The following is an 18,099-nucleotide window of genomic DNA, read 5'->3' as shown; positions in this document are numbered from 1 at the left end:
TTTTTACAGCCACAGAGCAACAACGTGCTCTCCCTCCCCCGTCAGCTGTGGGCTCCCATACCACGGGTGAGTCATAACGCGATGCTTTGGTTGCCCCTTGATTATTCAAGCACCAGAATTTGCAGTTTTTAATCTAAGTGCGCGCATTGCGTGGTTTTACGCACATGCTTTTACCCTGGTCACCAATGAGCATCCACTACTCTGCATGTGTCCTTAGCCTGAACCTTCCGCTTGCCGCCAATGCACACAGCTACATTTTGGCTCCTGATACGTTGCTGCTTGGGCATGAAAAATTGGCTACATAAATACACACCGTCACATATACCAGCATAGTGAAAGTGTGTGCAGTTTCCCGCATAAGTGTATGATAGTAGTTTTAGCGTATAATTTAATCTTTTGACCACCAAATGTATGTTTGAATGCCTAGCTGCCATAACAGGCATACTTAATGCACATAAATCTTTCGACACAACAAATAAAAGAGAATCCTGGGTACCGTAACAATGCTAAAAGTACCACACCTGGATGCACCCACTACCTCACTGTAACATTTTAGCCTGTTGACTATAACTTGTATTTGCCATAAAATAGCACCCCGCCAAAATGTTTTCTCGCCTGCCTTTAACTCTCCATTGGTTGTTTTTCTCCCTTTCTCCCCCCATTTCTTTTCCCACCAGGTCTTATACCCAGATATAAGTCTACTAGGGTACATTCTACTGTACCTGATCACCAGACAAAAATTACGAGAACCATACCGGCAGTAGTGCACCATTCACCTTTAGCTTTTCTTGGTCCTGATGAAGTGCTATCTGACCAGTTAGGGGCAAAGTAGGCACAAAATATGTTGACCCACCACACTATGACAGCCCTGTAGGAACATTACATCCATTTAGGGCACCCAGAATTTTTAATTAAGCCTGAGCTACCACAGTAATAAAACATATAAGAGTAGGACGGCTCTAGGCTTATTTTAACCCACCTTGCTGTGCAGTACCCAGCCCTCACACGCACCCCACGGCTTCTTCTAAAGAGCTCCGCCAAAGAGCCCCGTTTATGGGAGGACGTCAGACATTGCAGCGCCAGCCCGACGGGGAGCTTGTCCCAATGATGAAGCATGACATCCTTCGGGTGTGTGAGGGCATCACGAAGAAAGACATCAGATTCCCCGACCCTCTCACTAGGAACTGCACACCCTCTTGATACACAGTTTAATTTGGAGCTTGAGAGGAGGACATGTTTAAATACAGCTCCTGGTCCCCCACCCTTTGTTTTTGATACAGCTGGAGATGGCCACCAAAGGCATAACAGTCCCAGGAGAGCATACATACTCACTTTCGAGCTAAAATCCTCTGAAGCTGCAGAGATGAGAAAATTAGGTGGCCCTCCTAAAATATAAACCATCTGCATCGTGTGAATGACCTGAAATAGTGGCAGCTATCCAGATATAACCTCTAGGTGTAGCAAAACTGTTACGAATATTCACATCAAAGGATTTTAAGGAAAAGTTCCTAGTTTATATATTGGCCCAATAGGATACTAGGAACATTAAACAGGTCAGTTCTTAGAACCACCTTTTTTCATGGAAGACGCACTGTCCTAAGGAAAAGCTGAGAGGGGTGCATTCCATTACCTCGCAAACGGTTACCTAATATTACCTTGTCAGCATCAGTACGCAAAGTACCTTTACCTCTGCAGCATTCCCTAGTCATTACCATTACCTCGACTGGACCAAATTAAGGTAATTAGGGGCAAGGAAAGGGAAGGGCATGTGAGAATTCTAGATTTCAGAGAAGAAACAGCTTTAAGTTGTAGGTTTCAGTATGGAATAGGGTTAAGGTTAGTGAGAAAGGGGGCAGATTAAGGGTTAAGTAAAAGAGATAGGGTTATGGCCTGGGTATGGCTTAAGTAGAAGAGCATGTTTAGAGTGTTAGGGCACCATTAGGACTAGATTATGTGTACAGGTTAGTGTAAAGAAAGGTTTAGGTTAGGGGAACTTGATGAAATAAAGGTATAAAAGAGAGGACTGTGTTGCTTTAATGGTACAATGTGACCGAGGAGGAAGTGGCAGATGGGACTGCTAGGAAGATGACTGAGTGAGGCCGGGAACAGTGTTAACTTCACTATTCATCTATGCCATAAAAAGATTTGCTCTTTTATGGTCTGCGTGTGCAAACTGCAACAGGATTCGCAGGCCCAGATGTCGTGGTCCGAACCTAGGCACCAGAGGCAGATCACTTGGGGGTTTGTAATAGATATCTGTCTCTCTAAATCCCTACAGGGTTTAACCCCTCATTTATTAGGGGGAGGCATTGTACTGCACACTTAAAATTGTTTTATGTGACAAAACTCCTTGAAGAGAGCGCAGCTAGGTATCTGTGTCAAAGGTGTGAAAAACAATGTTGTGCCACAGTGGGCACCATATGGTTTTGTTGACGTCACATGATGTCACTTTTGGCATGTTAAGCAGCCAGCGTCCCCTACCGCGATGCGAGGACTTTTAAGATTTTCAGATCCAGTCTGATGCCAGGGGTAGTATTATAGGTAAGGAATCTGCAGGTAGGAGCATCCATCTGAACAGCAATGATTAGCTCAGGACATGATCATTCTCCAATTATTCTTTTTGCCTCACCTGCTTTCTGCACTGTAGGACGGGCAATTAAGCCAAGCATGGCCCACGTAAAAAGGTAGATCACAAGGGACTCACATATTGCAGATGTGAACCTGACTATTCAATAATTGGGTTCATAGTTAGTCTTCAAGGTATACAAACAAGGTCAGATCAGGGCACGGAGAACAGTAAGGGACACAGAACAAGGACCAATGCTATCACGGACCTTCTCTGGAAGTGTGGGAGAGACCAATTAACAGTAGGTAGGGAACAGAGGACAGTAGAGCCAAGGGATGAGCTACATTCAGCCCCTCTGGAGTAGGGAGTAGGGAGAAGGGACACCAAGAAATAAAAGACAGATGGAGATGGCCATAGAAACGATTAGACATGGGGGCGGAGCTTGCCGGCAACCGTGATGGCCGCCTGAGCCTTCAGCTCCGTCACGCTGTAACAATTATCCTGCAAGATCCTGCATCGGAACACTCCTGAGCCGTGTCCCGGGCTTCCCCAGAGCCTGCGAAACTATACAGCAGGCAGCGGTGCTCTTTTTCCCGAGTTTCGGTGCCATCCTGACAAAGGTATACACGGCAGCCGATCGCGGACTGGTGGGCCCTGAAGCCGCGACCTGCAGTAGGAAACGTGTCCGAGTGGCGTAGCAGGACGTGCGGACAGAGTGTACGCCTACATCGCGAGAGGCCTTGACACGCGACTGGGGGCCCTGGAGTGACCCGCGCTCTCAGACACCAGAGTGCGGCGGAGAGTTTCCGCGCGGGGGTCGGTGTGCCCCTCCTGGCCCCCCCCCCCCTCCCTCATCGGACATTTGCAGCGCTGGCAATAGCGCTGCGGCAGTGGAACCGCAGGACAGCAGGGGACCGCCCGGTACAGGCAGCCTTTTCTTAGGTTAGCCCCGGAAAGCACGGCGGACTGGGTGCGGAAGCACCCTTGATATGCTGGCAGGGGGAAAGTAGCGCGGAGGTCATCGCTACGTCCCCGCAATACGTGGACCTTCCGGCGAGGTTGTAAGGGGGCCCTAGGAGTCACCCTTGTTGCAGTGGCGCGGAGTCCACACGGAGATTGCTGGAGGGGTGCCAGCAGGCGCACCAGCACCAGGAGACAGAGGATCGCATCTCACGGCGGCGTTTGCCCTCTGGTGGAGTTGGACAATTGCCACGAGGTGAGGAGCGCGGATGAGGCTGCTGGGCCTGCAAAGACATTTGGTGCTACATGGTTGAGCCCACACGACTGCATCGCACGCCGGTCTGCCTTGGAGTGCCGGGGTGGCCGGAAAGCCCCCTTCCCGACGTTGTGTGTCCCGCTGCTGAGTGCGGGCAGCGTGGATCTGAGGGGGGCCTTGGGAGAGACATCGTTTGTGTCTTAAGCTCGAAAGTAGAGATTGCCAGGCCGACTTGATTACACCACGAGGAGCTGGAGCTTTGTGTGCTGCAGAACCCGGCTAGCGGCTGCCTTTCCAGGGGGCCCCCATCTGCGCTGGATGCAAGCAGCCAAGATGGGTAAGGGAGATAAAACTCAGAGCAAATTGCCCTTTGCGCAGAAACGCTCGCAGTCGCAGGGGGCCAAGGCAGGGGACAGCACACACACGCAGTCGGTGGAGAGCAAGCAGTTGGCACTGATGGACTGCATGGCGGAGCGCCTTGACAAACATGCTGAACGGCTGGATATGTCAGAGAGGAGAATAACGGAAGTAGAGGAGGCCCAAACGGAACTGGACACTGGACACAAGAATCTAGATAAGATCATGCAAGCCCTTCAAGACAAAACGGAAGATTTGGAGGCCCGCTCACGACGCTGTAACCTCCGCATCACGGGCCTGCCGGAGACCACGCAGACATTTGTGGAAAAGCTCCTCACCTCTCTCCTGGGTGAGGGGGTAGTTCTCATCTATGTTCATAGTGGAGCGAGCCCACAGCTCGCTGGGCCCACGCCCGCGCCCCGGAGCACCACCTCGCCCTATCATCGCTAAATTACTTACTTATCGTGACAGGGATACTGCCCTCCGGTTAGCAAGGGTCAAAAAAACACTGCAATATGAGGGCTCGGAGATCTCACTTTATCCCGACTTCACAGCTAGGGTGCAGGAGGCGCGTAAGCATTTTGTCCCCTTCAAGAAACAACTCAGAGAACTTGGTCTGGACTACGCAATGTTATACCCGGCTAAGCTGCGGGTAAACCGGCAGGGCCACTCACACCTCTTCACAGACCCGGGGGCCCTGCAACATGCGCTGAAAGGTTGGACGAGGGATCAAGCTAGGGGCGCACACAGAGCACCGGAAGGAGATGAGAGGGGCAGCCAACTCGACGAACAGGAGTGACTCCGAGCGACACGCAGTATGGTAGGATTTGCCCATAGCGATTGTGATGTCTTGTTTATATGCTAATGCCCCCGAGAGAGGGGGAGTGGAACAATGCCTCTGGCGGTACTGGGCACACTGCCCTTGGATTGACGCAGAGACACTGACTGCTGAGACTCGGGAGGGGGTGGTTGGGGTCCAGTGAATGTATGGGCCACAACTGATGGCTTGATATTCATCTACTCATCTTCTCGCAGAGGCGGAGGATGGGATCGCAGTCGGGTGAGGGAGGTTTCGGGACAGGACTGAATGAACGTAATCACTAGTACTAATTTGTTGTTCCATCGATGCATTCCGCAGGGAGTGGCGGTAGCGGGGGCGCAGCTTGACAAGGGATATGTGCGACCCTAATGGATATAGGCTGCTTGGCAACCTTGCCCCCCGCGCGCAATGCACTCCGGAGTTTTTTAAAAAGTTGAGGGAAGGGAAGAGAGGGAGGACGGGTGGGTTTGGGCTCGGCAAGGCCAGGTTAGGGGAGGTCTTCTGTGGGTTGGGGGAGGGACAGTTCTGGTATTGTCATTCACACAAAGTTGAGGGGGGGGGGTTGTTGATCTACTGTTTGCACACACTGCCCGCCCAGGGCCCACGAGATAACCTGCCACTCACACTACACACACATCTGAGCGATGATAAACTGCCCGCCATGGGCTCCCGAGATAACTTGACACTCAAGCTACACGTACAACAGAGCGATGACGAGCACAACGGAATCGACTTCACGCGATTCGCCAGCTGTGCTTCGGGCCCTCACATGGAATGTACGGGACTTTAATGACTACGGCAAACTTAGGAAGGTGCTGAGTTACCTACAGCGGCAGAAGGTGGATTTAGCCCTCCTACAGGAGACACACCTACCACTCACAAGCAGGATGCTACTCAGTAGGGGTCTGATGGGCAATGTCGCAGCTGCTGGATTCACGACACATTCCAGGGGAGTGTTGACCTGGGTCAACCCTAGATTGAAGCTAACTCTGACACTACTTCAGGCTGACATTGAGGGCCGGTTCGTGATATCACAGTGTAAAGGGATGGGGCTGGATCTCATGGTCATCAATGTTCATGGCCCTAATTACGACTCCCCGGAATTCTATCATAACCTTGCGAATGTTGCACGCTCTTATTCCACTGCGCAGGTACTCTGGGGGTGGGGGGGCTTTAATTTGGTGTTTAATCCGGCATTGGATAGGTCAGCGGGCCCGCCACGTAAGCCCTCGCCGCTGCGCAGGCACTGCAAACGGAGCTTACTAGTTTGGATCTGGAGGATGTATGGAGGTACAGACACACGTCACAGGGAGGGTTCACACACTATTCTGCCTACCATGATATTCACACAGGAATTGACTACTGGCTAGCGACCTCCCCCATGATGGTGCGCATCAAGGCCTGTACAGTCCTGACACGCACTCTCTCGGACCACTCTCCGCTCCTACTGGAGTTGGAGTCCCCAACGAAGGCGATCCCCCCCATTTACATGGCGTTTTCCCCCATACTCACTACTAGACCCACAGTTTAGGGGTGAGCTGGCGGAAGAGATTGATGTTTTCTTCGAGGCTAACATAGGATCAGTAGACAATTTCCAATCAGTGTGGGAGGCCTTTAAGGTTTACATTAGGGGCATAGTAATGTCCAAACACTCGAGCGTTCTCAAATCCATCCGGCAAAGACTATCGCTATTAGAAAAGCAGCTAGCGACACTGGAGGAGCGGCAGCGGAGCAACTCAGACTTAGCAGTAGCTGAGGAAATAAAATCACTTATTACTGAATATAACGAAGAGGCGGACAGGGAGGTTCAGCATATGGGGTAATATGCGACAGCACGAACATACGGAGAAGGGGAGCGACCTAGCTCGCTCCTAGCTAGAATACTGAAGGGTAATAGAGGAAAGTCTCAGATCTCGGAGTTAAAGACAACAGAAGGCCAAGTCGTCACTGACGAGGCAGCTATTGCGAACGAGTTTAGAAGCTATTAATTTGACCTGTACTCCTCCAAGTGCGGAGACCTCTCTGATGATATCTCGGACTATTTGGAACACATAGAATTGCCCACGCTCACTAACACGCACCGTGAATTCCTCATGCAGCCTATAGAGAAAGATGAAATAATAGAGGCTCTAGCGGGAATGCGCTCTGGAAGTGCACCAGGTACAGATGGGCTCATAGTATGTTTTTATAAAGCATTCCAGGATAAGCCGATTCCACATTTATCCACGCTGTTCGACGACATCTGTGCAGAGGGTAGCATGCCACAGTCCATGAGGAAAGCGCCAATAGTCACAATTCTCAAGCCTGGCAAGGCACACAATGAGTGCAGCTCATACAGGCCACTATCTCTACTAAATGTAGACTCTAAGCTCTACGCAAAAGTTTTGGCGACTCGTCTTGCACTCCTTGCCCCCAAGCTGATTGCGCCAGAACAGGCGGGATTCATCCCTAATAGAAACTTGACCTATAATATCCGCACGGTACTAGGCACTATGCAACATATCAAGCAGGACGCGAAGGCCATCGCAGTCTTCCTCGATATGGAGAAGGCCTTTGACTCCGTTGAATGGCCATTCATGAGTAAGGTGTTGCAGCGAATGGGACTGGGTGAGCCGTTTCTACAAATGCTTGGCGCCCTATACCACAAACCGACTGCTAGGCTCCGCTTAGGAGATCTGGTGACGGACCCCCTTCCGATTAGCAGTGGCACTAGGCAGTGCTGCCCGTTGTCTCCGCTGCTTTATGCGCTGGTGGCTGAGCCTCTTGCCTGTGCACTGCGTGAATATCACAGCAACGAGGGTGTTAGTTTCCCAACGTATACGATCGTAGTATCGGCATACGCAGACGACACACTGCTGTATGTTAGGGACCCAGAGAACAACTTGTCATCGATGCTAAGGGAGGTGGTACGATTTGGGGCACTTTCAGGCTTAAGAGTAAACTGGACGAAGTCGGTGGCATTTCCCCTCATCCCAGCAACCAGTAAGTTTGACATGGAATGCCCGCTGCCATGGTCTCTGGATCCGGTCCGATATTTAGGAGTTCGGCTATACACCTACTCGGAAATACTGTTAAGAGAAAACTATGGGGTGGCATACAGCAAACTAGAAGACGATGTAGAAGCGTGGTGCAAGCTCCCGCTATCCCTTATGGGACGTATAGCCATCATGAAAATGGTGGTACTGCCCAGATTCCTCTTCCTGTTCAGCGCCATTCCGATGGTACTATCGAAAGCATTTTTCCAGACTATGACGCAGCTTATGATTAAGCTGGCGTGGGGAGGCAAGCAACCCCGAGCGAAGTGGACTCTCCTTACGCTGCCGTATGGTATGGGCGGCTTGGGAGCTCCGGATTTGGAACTGTATTACAGGGTTGCGCAGGCAGCTCACCTTCACACATGGATACATGGAGACGCAAATATTCACCATCTCCGCATGGAACGACTTTTTGCTGACACACTACCACTTCCGGCCACGGTTTTTAGACCGGTAGATCGCCGAACGGGCGTTCTAGATTCTATCACTGCCACAAATCATGCATGGCACTCCCTCCTACAGGCTCAGAGTGGCGCGCTGTTATAATCTCCTAGCATGCCCCTGGAGTGGGCTTTATGGCTATCGCCGGTTAGAGAAAAGGGCATGGTGCAAGCGTTACGCAAACTGGGCATCAGTACGGCGGGTGACTTATTCTCGGAAGATAGAGTTAAAACATGGGACCAGATAGCAGCAGAGGGCGGCGATGTCCCATTGCTACTCCGCTTTCAATACCACAGGGTGGGCAGCGCACTATTAGACCCATTAGGCCCTGACCTGGCGGAACCGCCAGAGGTCCCGGAACTCACCTGTGTTATCAAAGTGGAGACTCCCTGTAAGCTGATCACCAAGCTGTACAAGACTGCAATGGCACACAGAGAGCAACAACTCATGAAAGCTAGAGCAGCCTGGAAAAGAGACTTGCAAGTCACAATCGATGAGGATATGTGGAGGTACTGCTGTATGAACACCAAAAAGGTATCGCTGAACGGTAGGCACAGACTGGTGCACTTCAAGTTTCTCCAACGAGTGTGTTACACTCCAGAGAGGCTACATAGATACGGTCTCAGACAACCGGCTGAATGCGAAAGATGTCACGAACCGGTCGCTGATTTTATGCATTTGGCGTGGTTTTGCCCGGAGGTACAAAAATATTGGGACAATATTTTTACAGCGATGAATGCGATCCTGGAACTTAAGTGGACTCCGGATCCGGCACTAGCACTTCTCGGATACTCCAGAGGCTTGCCGGTGGCGGTTAGGCGCCTCGCTGACATGGGAATGCTAATAGCCAGGCGCGTTGTGGCGCTCTGCTGGATGAGGGGGCCACTTCCGACGGCTAAGAGGTGGGCACATGATATGCTGTACTGTTGCACGCAATCCGAGCATTACAGTGAGCTGCTGCCCCCACAAGCCGGCCGAAGAACTTCTGGGGCCTATATCAAACGCATCTGAGGGTTAGAGATGCAGGGGATGCAGCAGAGGAGGGACAGGACAATGAGAGAGAGTTGTCGGATGCAACTATTCCTGCAGAGGTTGAACATCAATCCAGTACAACAGGGCAATACACCGGGAGGGACCCGGGGGAGTAAAGGACTGACAGGGGGGGGGGGGGGGGGTTAGATGCTAGAAAGGCAGAGGCGCGGTCAGAAGCTAACACGTCACGGACACTTAGGGAATTTTTAGATGAACATGTGATGGGCCACGCAACACTGTCAGGCTAAAGACTTGAGCAAGTTGAATAATCTGGCAACAAGTAACCGCAGGGGTGACTGGGCCTCTTTGGGTATAAGTCTCAGATTTCGAGTTCACAGGGGAGGTTTGGTGTGTGCGGGGACAGTGGGGGGTGGGGTAGTTAATAATGGTTACTTGGTTTGCTCACGATTAAGAATGGCATGACTGCCGTAGAAGGAAGTAGGGACAGGTAGAGGTAGGGGGTGGAATAAGGGCACCACGGCTCTCTGTTGGGAGGGGATGATGTGTTATCCTTCAACCTGAACATTAACAGATTGATTTGGCAACTAAACGTATACTTTGCCGCCGGACCCCAGGGTTGTCGGCTAAAGGGCTGTGTTATCCTTGAAAAAATTTGCTTTTGACTTAAGATGCCACTGCTGCCGGCCCCCGGGTTGTTGGTGTATGATTTTTGAAGTGAGCAATAAAGGTTTTTGAAACTTTAAAGAAAAAAAGAAACAATCAGACATTTGTGATGTCACAGATTAAACACAGTAATATGGGAGATAATATTTCCTACCTTCAATAACTGCATAGGGGACACACTTCCCCGGTGCTGCCTGCAGAATCTTGTGCAAATCTTGATCTAGTGAAAGTATTTGGGCTTCCTGAAAGATAATGTAGGAAGAAACAGAAAGTTGTTAAAATTACATTACCAGCATATGGAGCTGGGATAAATGAGGAAGCGCACTATAAGATGTCAATCAAGCGCCTAAAGAAACCAGCCGATAAAATTAGGTTCTCAGATGCAGAATAGGAGCAGCACCATTATTGTAGGAGGATGAGGCCTAACACCTCGCACTTTTCATTAGGTATTCCTTCAATATTTTACCCAGGTCTGCCAAGGGCCTGTGGAGGTATAGTGTAGATGAATTCTGATATGAAATGTTGGAGAATGAGGCGGGTTCTTTCACAAGAGCAGAATCATTGCACTATCAAGGGGTTTGAGTGTGACTGCCGATGGGAGAGTAGACTAGTCCATCGTCGGATGGTTGCATGGATATATATTCACACAGGCAAATTTACACACGCAGGTTAATTCAAGCATACACTTACTTCTGCCCCTAGAAGGAACTTTAAAGTTTTTTTGCTTTTCAACAGTTCCGAGTGTAATTTTACTACTAGGTAAAGACTTACAAGACTCCACCACCCTCAAACCTGGGTGTTGAGCAGGACAAAACAGGATTTTACTAGTAGCAACTTTTCACACTTCAGAAAAGGTCTCAGACACTGGCGGAAATCTCACCGTGGTAAAGTATAGGGAATAATAATTATGTTTAATAATCCTTTAAGAAAATGTTTAAAATATTTTTTGGGGAATTGAAAATAGAAATTTACATGAACTTAAAATTATAATTAAGTGGGACAAATGTTAGAACACAATAACACACTAATTAAATGTTTAAGAAATAAATAAAATGTATTAATTTTGTTTATATTTATTATTATCTTTAAAGAAAAACTCCTATAATTTTTACATTCAATCCATCAATCAGGTGTTTGTTAAGCGTGACTACTCACCCGTAAGGGTCTCAAGGCGCTGGGGGGGGTCGCAGGTTTCAGTCCATAAAGGAGGGGGTCTGTCGAAGAGCCAGGTTTTGAGGTTTCTAGTGAAGATGGTGAGCGATGTTATCTGTCTGAGGTGGAGCGGAAGGTCGTTCCAGGCTCTGGCGTGTGAAAGGAGGAGGAGCGGCCTCCCAATCTGGTCTTTCTGGTGCGGGGGACCACAGCGTTGGAGAGCTGGGCTGATCATAGGGTCCTTTGGGGTTCATGGAATTTGAGTCAGCTGTTCAGGTATGCTGGTCCGGTGTCGTGGAGGGCCTTGTGAGTGTGGGTTAGCATCTTGAAAGGGACTCTAGCTTTGATGGGGAGCCAGTTGAGTGTGCGCAGGTGCTGGGAGATGTGGCAGTGTCTTGGCAGGTTGAGGACCAGTCTTGTGGCAGCGTTTTGGATGTTCTGTAACTTGCGGTGAGGTTTATGTTTATTCCGGCATAGAGTGCGTTGCCGTAGTCGAGCCTGATGGTGACCAGGGAGTGAGTGATGGTCTTTCTGTGCTCGAGGGGGATCCATTTAAAGATCTTACGTAGGAGGCGGAGGGTGTGGAAGCAGGAGGACGAAACGGAGTTGACCTGGCGGTCCACTTTGATCTCGGAGTCCAGGATGATTCCCAGGTTGAGTGCGTGGTCCGTGGGGGTGGGCGGCCTTCAGAGGGCGGGGGGCCACCAGGTGTCGGTCCAGTCGTCAGGGTTTGGGCCCATAATGAGTACTTCAGTTTTGTTGGTGGTGTTTAATTGTAGGCAGCTGTTTTTCATCCATTACATTTAAATATTAAGTAGCAGATTTTCTTAACACAATTAACTGTAATTAGCTAAAAATAATTAAAAGATTTTTCATTATTTTTCAACAAAAAAAAGAAATATTCATATATTTTTTTTTACAAAAAAGTAATATGAACATAACACATATACAAGCAACTATTTGTGTGTATGTATATGTGTTATGTTCATATATATATATATATATATATATATATATATATATATATATATATATATATATATATATATATATATATATACCAATGAAAGCCTCAAGGTTGTGTCTGGTGACTGAAGTTGAGGGGCGGTTGTTTCCTTGAGTTGGCAAACTGCTGCCAGTGGGACTGGGCCGGATCCTTTGCAACACCCTGTTAAGCTATCCCATACACGAGGGGACCCCAGGTAAGCCCCAGCATATGAGTGGCTCCAGTCGGACTCACCAGACAGAACCATTTCAGCTATACTCCGCAGAGATAAGGGGCAGGATGGCGAGAGGCAAATCCTCCCACGAGCTGCAGCAATTGCACATGTATCACTTTACGAACACAAAAAAAACGGAGTTGATGCAGACAGACGTGGGGACCAATGCCCCGGGCACAGGGGGAGAGCCTTTGGGATCACAAATCCTGGCAGCCATCGACGGCCCTAAGCATGCCCGGAGCACCAAATGGACACCATCACCATTGAGCTCAACCTGTTGCGCACGGATTAATGAGGCATATCACTACGCTGAGGGGAAACCGAGGGAAGGTACAGACCCTCACACAAGAGGTGAAGGACTTGATGACCACAGTGTGCACCATATCGGAATAGGAAAGTCGTTTTGAGAACGCATGGAATATGCAGAAGGGAGATCGAAGCGATGTAACCTGCGTTTTTGTGGGGTTTCTAGAGGGGGCTGAGGGGGACACTGCAGAGCTGTTTCTGGAATGGTGGTTCATGGGGGTGCTGAGAAGGGAGGCCCTATCTGACTTCTGTGTGGCTGAGAGCGCACCGGGCATAGGCCAAGGCCTTCTGCCAGGGGCGCCCCTGAGGACTATCATAGCAAAGATCCTCAATCACAGAGATATGGACGGCATCCTCCAGGCTTGAGTTAACTATTTTGCCACCTGTATGCCCTTTACAGAAGGCTGAACGCTCACAACACTACTGTCAGAATGGAGTTTCTCAAGCAGATTTACCTTCCGCCGCTGCATAGTGACCAGGTGGCCACCTTGGATGCAGATCTCACTAGAGAGGAACTACTGGTGACTGTAAAAAACATGCCTCGCTGCAAGACGCCAGGCACAGACAGACTCCCCTCTGTGTCCCACCAAAGCTACTTGGGCCAATGCTATAATATGATAACATTTTAAAAAGCGCACTAAAACTCTCAGGTACCAAAGAGCTATTGTAAGACAGAGTAATCAACAGGGAAGGACCAACCAAGAAAATAGGAAACTCCATTGAAAAAAAGACGGGTTTTCAAATGTTTTTTAAAGGACACAAGGAAGTCTGCTTTAGAAATATGAGTGAGCAAGGTGTTCCACAGCTTAGCAATGGCAGCTGAAAAGATGCGCCCCCCCCCCCATCTTTCCTTCTTAAATTTGGAAGTCATAGCTTTTTTAACGTGAGCGGATCTGAGAGACCTATTAGATGTATACCAGTGAAAACAGTGTGTTCAGTTGACTGGGGCCCTTCTTATGTAATGCCAAAAAGACAGTGCACAGAGCCTTGAAGGAGATGTGCTTCCTAACTGGAAGCCAATGAAGAGAGTGAATGCCGTCTCTGAACGAGAGCCTCTTGGAGATGTTTAAGAGAAAGCAGGCAGCTGGGTTCTGTACAGGCTGAAGTTTGTTAATGGAAGAGCAGTTAAAAATGAGGTACAGAGCACAACAATAATCAAGCCACGAGGTGACTATGTCGATGATGACTGATTGATGCAACTCTTCCGGGATTAAAGGAAAGATCTTTTTCAGGCACCTTATTATGTCAAAAAAGGTACTAGCAGTACGACTTACCTGTGTGTCAAAATTCTAGTCATTGTCAAATAAACACCAAGATTTGTTGCTGTCTCTACTGGAGAGGTTCACAGACTTCCAGCCACCAGATGTTAGACCAGATGGGTTGCTGAGACCGCCTTGAAAGGCTACGGGAAGTGTTTCAGAAGCCCTTTCATCAGGCAGACTACCAACGTCCATGCGAGAGCCCCTCAAAATTATGTTGCTCAAGGCAGGCTGGAACACCACGCATCAACAACAACGCGAAAGCCCTGGCGAACGCCCTAGCCCATCGATAAAAGAAGGCAATTCCTGATCCATGACAATCAATGCGGTTTTATTCTGCAACGCAGTTCCCACATGAACATACGTCGGCTGACGCATGTAATGCACGCCATAAGCGATTCAGGGATGGAGGGAGCCTTGGACATCGAAAAGACCTTTGACTTCCTGGACTGGGATTACCTCTGGGCAGTGCTGAAGCAAATGGGGTGTGGCCCCATATTTGTCAGATGGAACTCTCTTCCGGTAGAGTTGCGGTTACTAGACGATCTTTTAGCTTTTCGTAAAGCTTTAAAAACCTTTCTGTTTTAATAATCCAGCTCCTTGTCTCTTTATCTGTTGTGTTTCCCTGTAGGTGTTGCATACTACCTGCCATGCGCCAGGACGCCCCTTAGCTGGGGCAGCTGTGCGCAATACAAATGTATGTAACATAACATAACATAACATAACAGATGGGTCACTTTACTTTATACACACCCCTCGGAGAGGATCCAGTCTGGCAGACATATCAGAGGCCTGGACAATAGAGTGGGGTACTAGACAGGGATGCCCACTCTCATTCCTGTTGTTTTCCCTAGCAATGAATCCCTTGGCGATTCACTTAAGGAACACATTTTAGAGATGGGCGATATGGGTGGGTGCGGTGGCCCACCTGATTTCTCTCTAAGCAGATGCCCTCAGATATTTGCAGAGACCCAAGGTATTGGTACAACTTCTCCTGCAGAAGCTGCAGCAGTTCGGCAATGTGTTCATCCTTCTGGTCAATCAAAGCAAATGCTTAACATTACCCCTAGCAAGTCTAAAAGGGCAGGCCTTTGAAAGAGACTGCTGCAAGTCGGGCTGCGATGGGAACTATGGGCGTTCAGATCCTCAAGGACAAAGGTTACGGGCCCATCAGAAAAGCCATTCTCTTCCAATATGGACAGACTATTGGCTGGTCTGTGAGCCTCTGTGAAATTCTGGCAAACACTGCTGCTCTCAGTAGCTGGTAGGTTCTTCCTGGTGAAGATGGTACAGCTCCAGAGGTGCTTATATATACACTTCAGAACTCACAATGTCCGATCCCTCAAAGCGCATTTAAGGAATTAGACAGTTTGCACAGATTGGCTGCGAGATGCTTCTGGTCAGGTGGCGGGAAGGAGGATGCGAGACGTTCAGAGACCTCTACGATGCTGCTGCACTGACCAGGGTGACACGAATGTTGTGGCCCAACTTCCCGGTGACCCCTGAAGAGGATTGCACCCTGGGCATTTTATTGGGCATGGGATCATCCAGAAGATTATCAAACTTGTATAGAGCCTTCAAGGACAACAAACTACAGATCACAGTCCCTGCGCGGTGTGGATGGGAGGAAGATCTACCAGAACCCATATATGATGCAGAATGGATTAAAACATGTGCTCTCGTGAAGCAGGTGTCATGCAGTGCAAGCTTTAAATTTGACCATTTCTATGTTCTTCACAAGGCATACTTGGCCCCCACCAGGATTAGCAGGATATATCCCATTTGCACAGATGAATGCCCAAGATGTAGAGAGGGCAGAGCAGGATTCACCCACATGACCTGGGGCTGTGGTAAGGTAGACCAGTACTGGCAGAAGGTGACAATGCCTGCACCGAGCAACTAACATTTCCCTCAAAGTCACAGCTAAACACTACCTGCTTGGAATTAACCAGAGTACCAAGGACAGGAGAACACACTATAGTATGGGCTCCTGTTGGCCAAACACAGGGTTGCCATCCAGTGAATGTCTGCCCACAGACCTACGACAATCTTGTAGTCTAGAGATCTGAGACTGAATTGGCCTGGGCAGAATTGAGGCATATAAACAAAGTCTGGATGGATGAACGTCTGGAAAATAGTTTTGGGAATGGGAGAGCATGTGGAGTGGTGTGGCGGAGGCGCAGGATTTTTTTTAACTTTATTTATCCTTTTTATTTGATGCATACAATAAAGGAAAGTTGCATTTCATACACCATATCAATGATTATAACATTTGTGTGTGACGAGGGAGTCTATACAAAGACCACACATAGGATTACATAAAGAACTGTTCTGCAATTTACATATCTACCCCCGACTTCTGGGGCCTTCAATAATCAGGTACCTTTTGGTCAAATTTCTAGCAGGGTAATCCGGGCAACACAATTCAAACATAGTAAAGTGCAGGGGAACTTGAAGGAGCTGTAACTATAGAACATTTAGCCTACTCCAGTGGGGACAATACCATCAGGTTGCCTAATAGGAGGGGATGAACTAGTTTGCAGCAGATAATCCTTCAGAGGTTGCCAAATGTCTTTTGGCCTAGATGTGCGGGGGTTACAGGGACGCATATAGTTCACTATTGATGTTGCAATACGTGAGGCAAGACAACCAATCAGTAGTTGTGGGGGTAATCCTACTTCCCCAACGAAGAGCAATTTCCCTCTTCGCAAGGAGGAGGGAAAGTGCTGTAAACCTCCTTAATTTCTTGGGGAATCCCTGTGCATAGCCCAACAAAAGCGACTTCAGGAAGGGGCACAATCACCTGTCCTATCATTTGTGACAAAATTACATATATGGCCCTCCAATACTCTCCTATTTTTACACAGTTCCATATCATGTGTGCGAAATCAGCATGCGGACCCCCACATTTCGGGCTGTCGTGAGGCCTACCTGAATCAATGGAATTAATCTTCGCCAGCGACATGCAAGTTCTCCACAGTAATTTGAAATGGATCAACTTGTGTCTACTGTTGAGGGAAAGCTCCTTTGTCTGAGAACAGCAATATTCCCATTGATAGTCCTGTATAGGTGTGAGAAGTTGGCCTTATGTATGATGTTCACTATTCTAGTGAGCACCTTGTATCAGTCCAAGCAACCCTTATGGTGGTGGTTGTAAGTCAACCTTATAGACAAGCTATCCTAGGGGTAGCATAGGCCTAAGCAGTCTTAGGCTTAACTCAAGAGGGGATGTGAAGCCAGCTGTTTTACCATATGCAATCCTTTTAATACCAAATGAAAGGACACCACACAAGTTATATATTATAAAAATATATGTATTTATTACTAGAATAATCCTCTGTACTCTTTATGAGGGCAGAGGCACAAGCATTTAAACAAAAGCACAGTTAAAGATACAGAAGTTGAACAATTATGGATAGGGCCGGTGGCCACTTAAACCATATACTAAAATAGTGGTATAAGTACCACGTCTCGAACAATGGTAAGGACTGGGGCCTTGGGAATCGCTGGGGCTACTCTGGACTAACAGCAGTTAGGACGGGAGAGGCCCGCGGGACTCGGGTGCAGCGCTAAAAGCACACGCATGCACCAATGCAAAGTCAATGGTGCGTAAAAGTTACAAAGTTACTGTTTTGGAAGTCTTCCGACTGGACTAGAATTTAGCCACTTAAAACTAGGACACTAGAGGTGTAAACCACTACAGGAGCACCGGTGTTTTATCATTACCTCACCCACAGGAAGCGGGTGCATAGGTGCCAAAGTGTGTCGGGTTTCGTCGTGGAGTTCTATGGAGCCTGGAGATGAAGATGCTGCAGGCAGCCAGGAGAGAAGAGTCCGGTTGGATCCAAGGGTGGATCGAAGATGTGGAGTACCTGAAAGCAGAGGGGACAGAGTCTGGGTCACTAGCCAGTGACCAGAATGGAACCAGGAAGGAACCAGGCGACGTCGGGCGCAATCAGGTGGTTGTCGAGAACCTTGTCTCCGCTGTTTCGTGGACTCGGGGGCATCGAGGATGACCAGAAGTGGATCACGGGCTGTCCCACGAAGGCTCTCGCTGTCGGCGGTGTTGGC

General features: G+C 48.8%; 1 protein-coding gene across 4 annotated transcripts in view; it reads right to left on the bottom strand.

Annotated features, from left to right (window-relative positions):
• MUL1 (mitochondrial E3 ubiquitin protein ligase 1) overlaps nt 1-18,099 on the bottom strand; it is a 934,495-nt gene that overhangs the window by 868,167 nt on the left and 48,229 nt on the right. For all 4 annotated transcript variants that reach the window (XM_078643000.1, XM_078643002.1, XM_078643001.1 and 1 more), the window contains exon 3: nt 10,246-10,333. In XM_078643000.1, the coding sequence (XP_078499126.1) occupies nt 10,246-10,333 (88 nt within the window). The remainder of the gene's footprint in view (nt 1-10,245; nt 10,334-18,099) is intronic.

This window comes from Lissotriton helveticus, chromosome 5_1 (genome assembly GCF_964261635.1).
Source record: "Lissotriton helveticus chromosome 5_1, aLisHel1.1, whole genome shotgun sequence".
In the NCBI taxonomy this organism is placed as follows: domain Eukaryota; kingdom Metazoa; phylum Chordata; class Amphibia; order Caudata; family Salamandridae; genus Lissotriton; species Lissotriton helveticus.
Note: the sequence above shows the minus strand (reverse complement) of the source record. Positions and strands in the feature narration are given on the sequence as shown.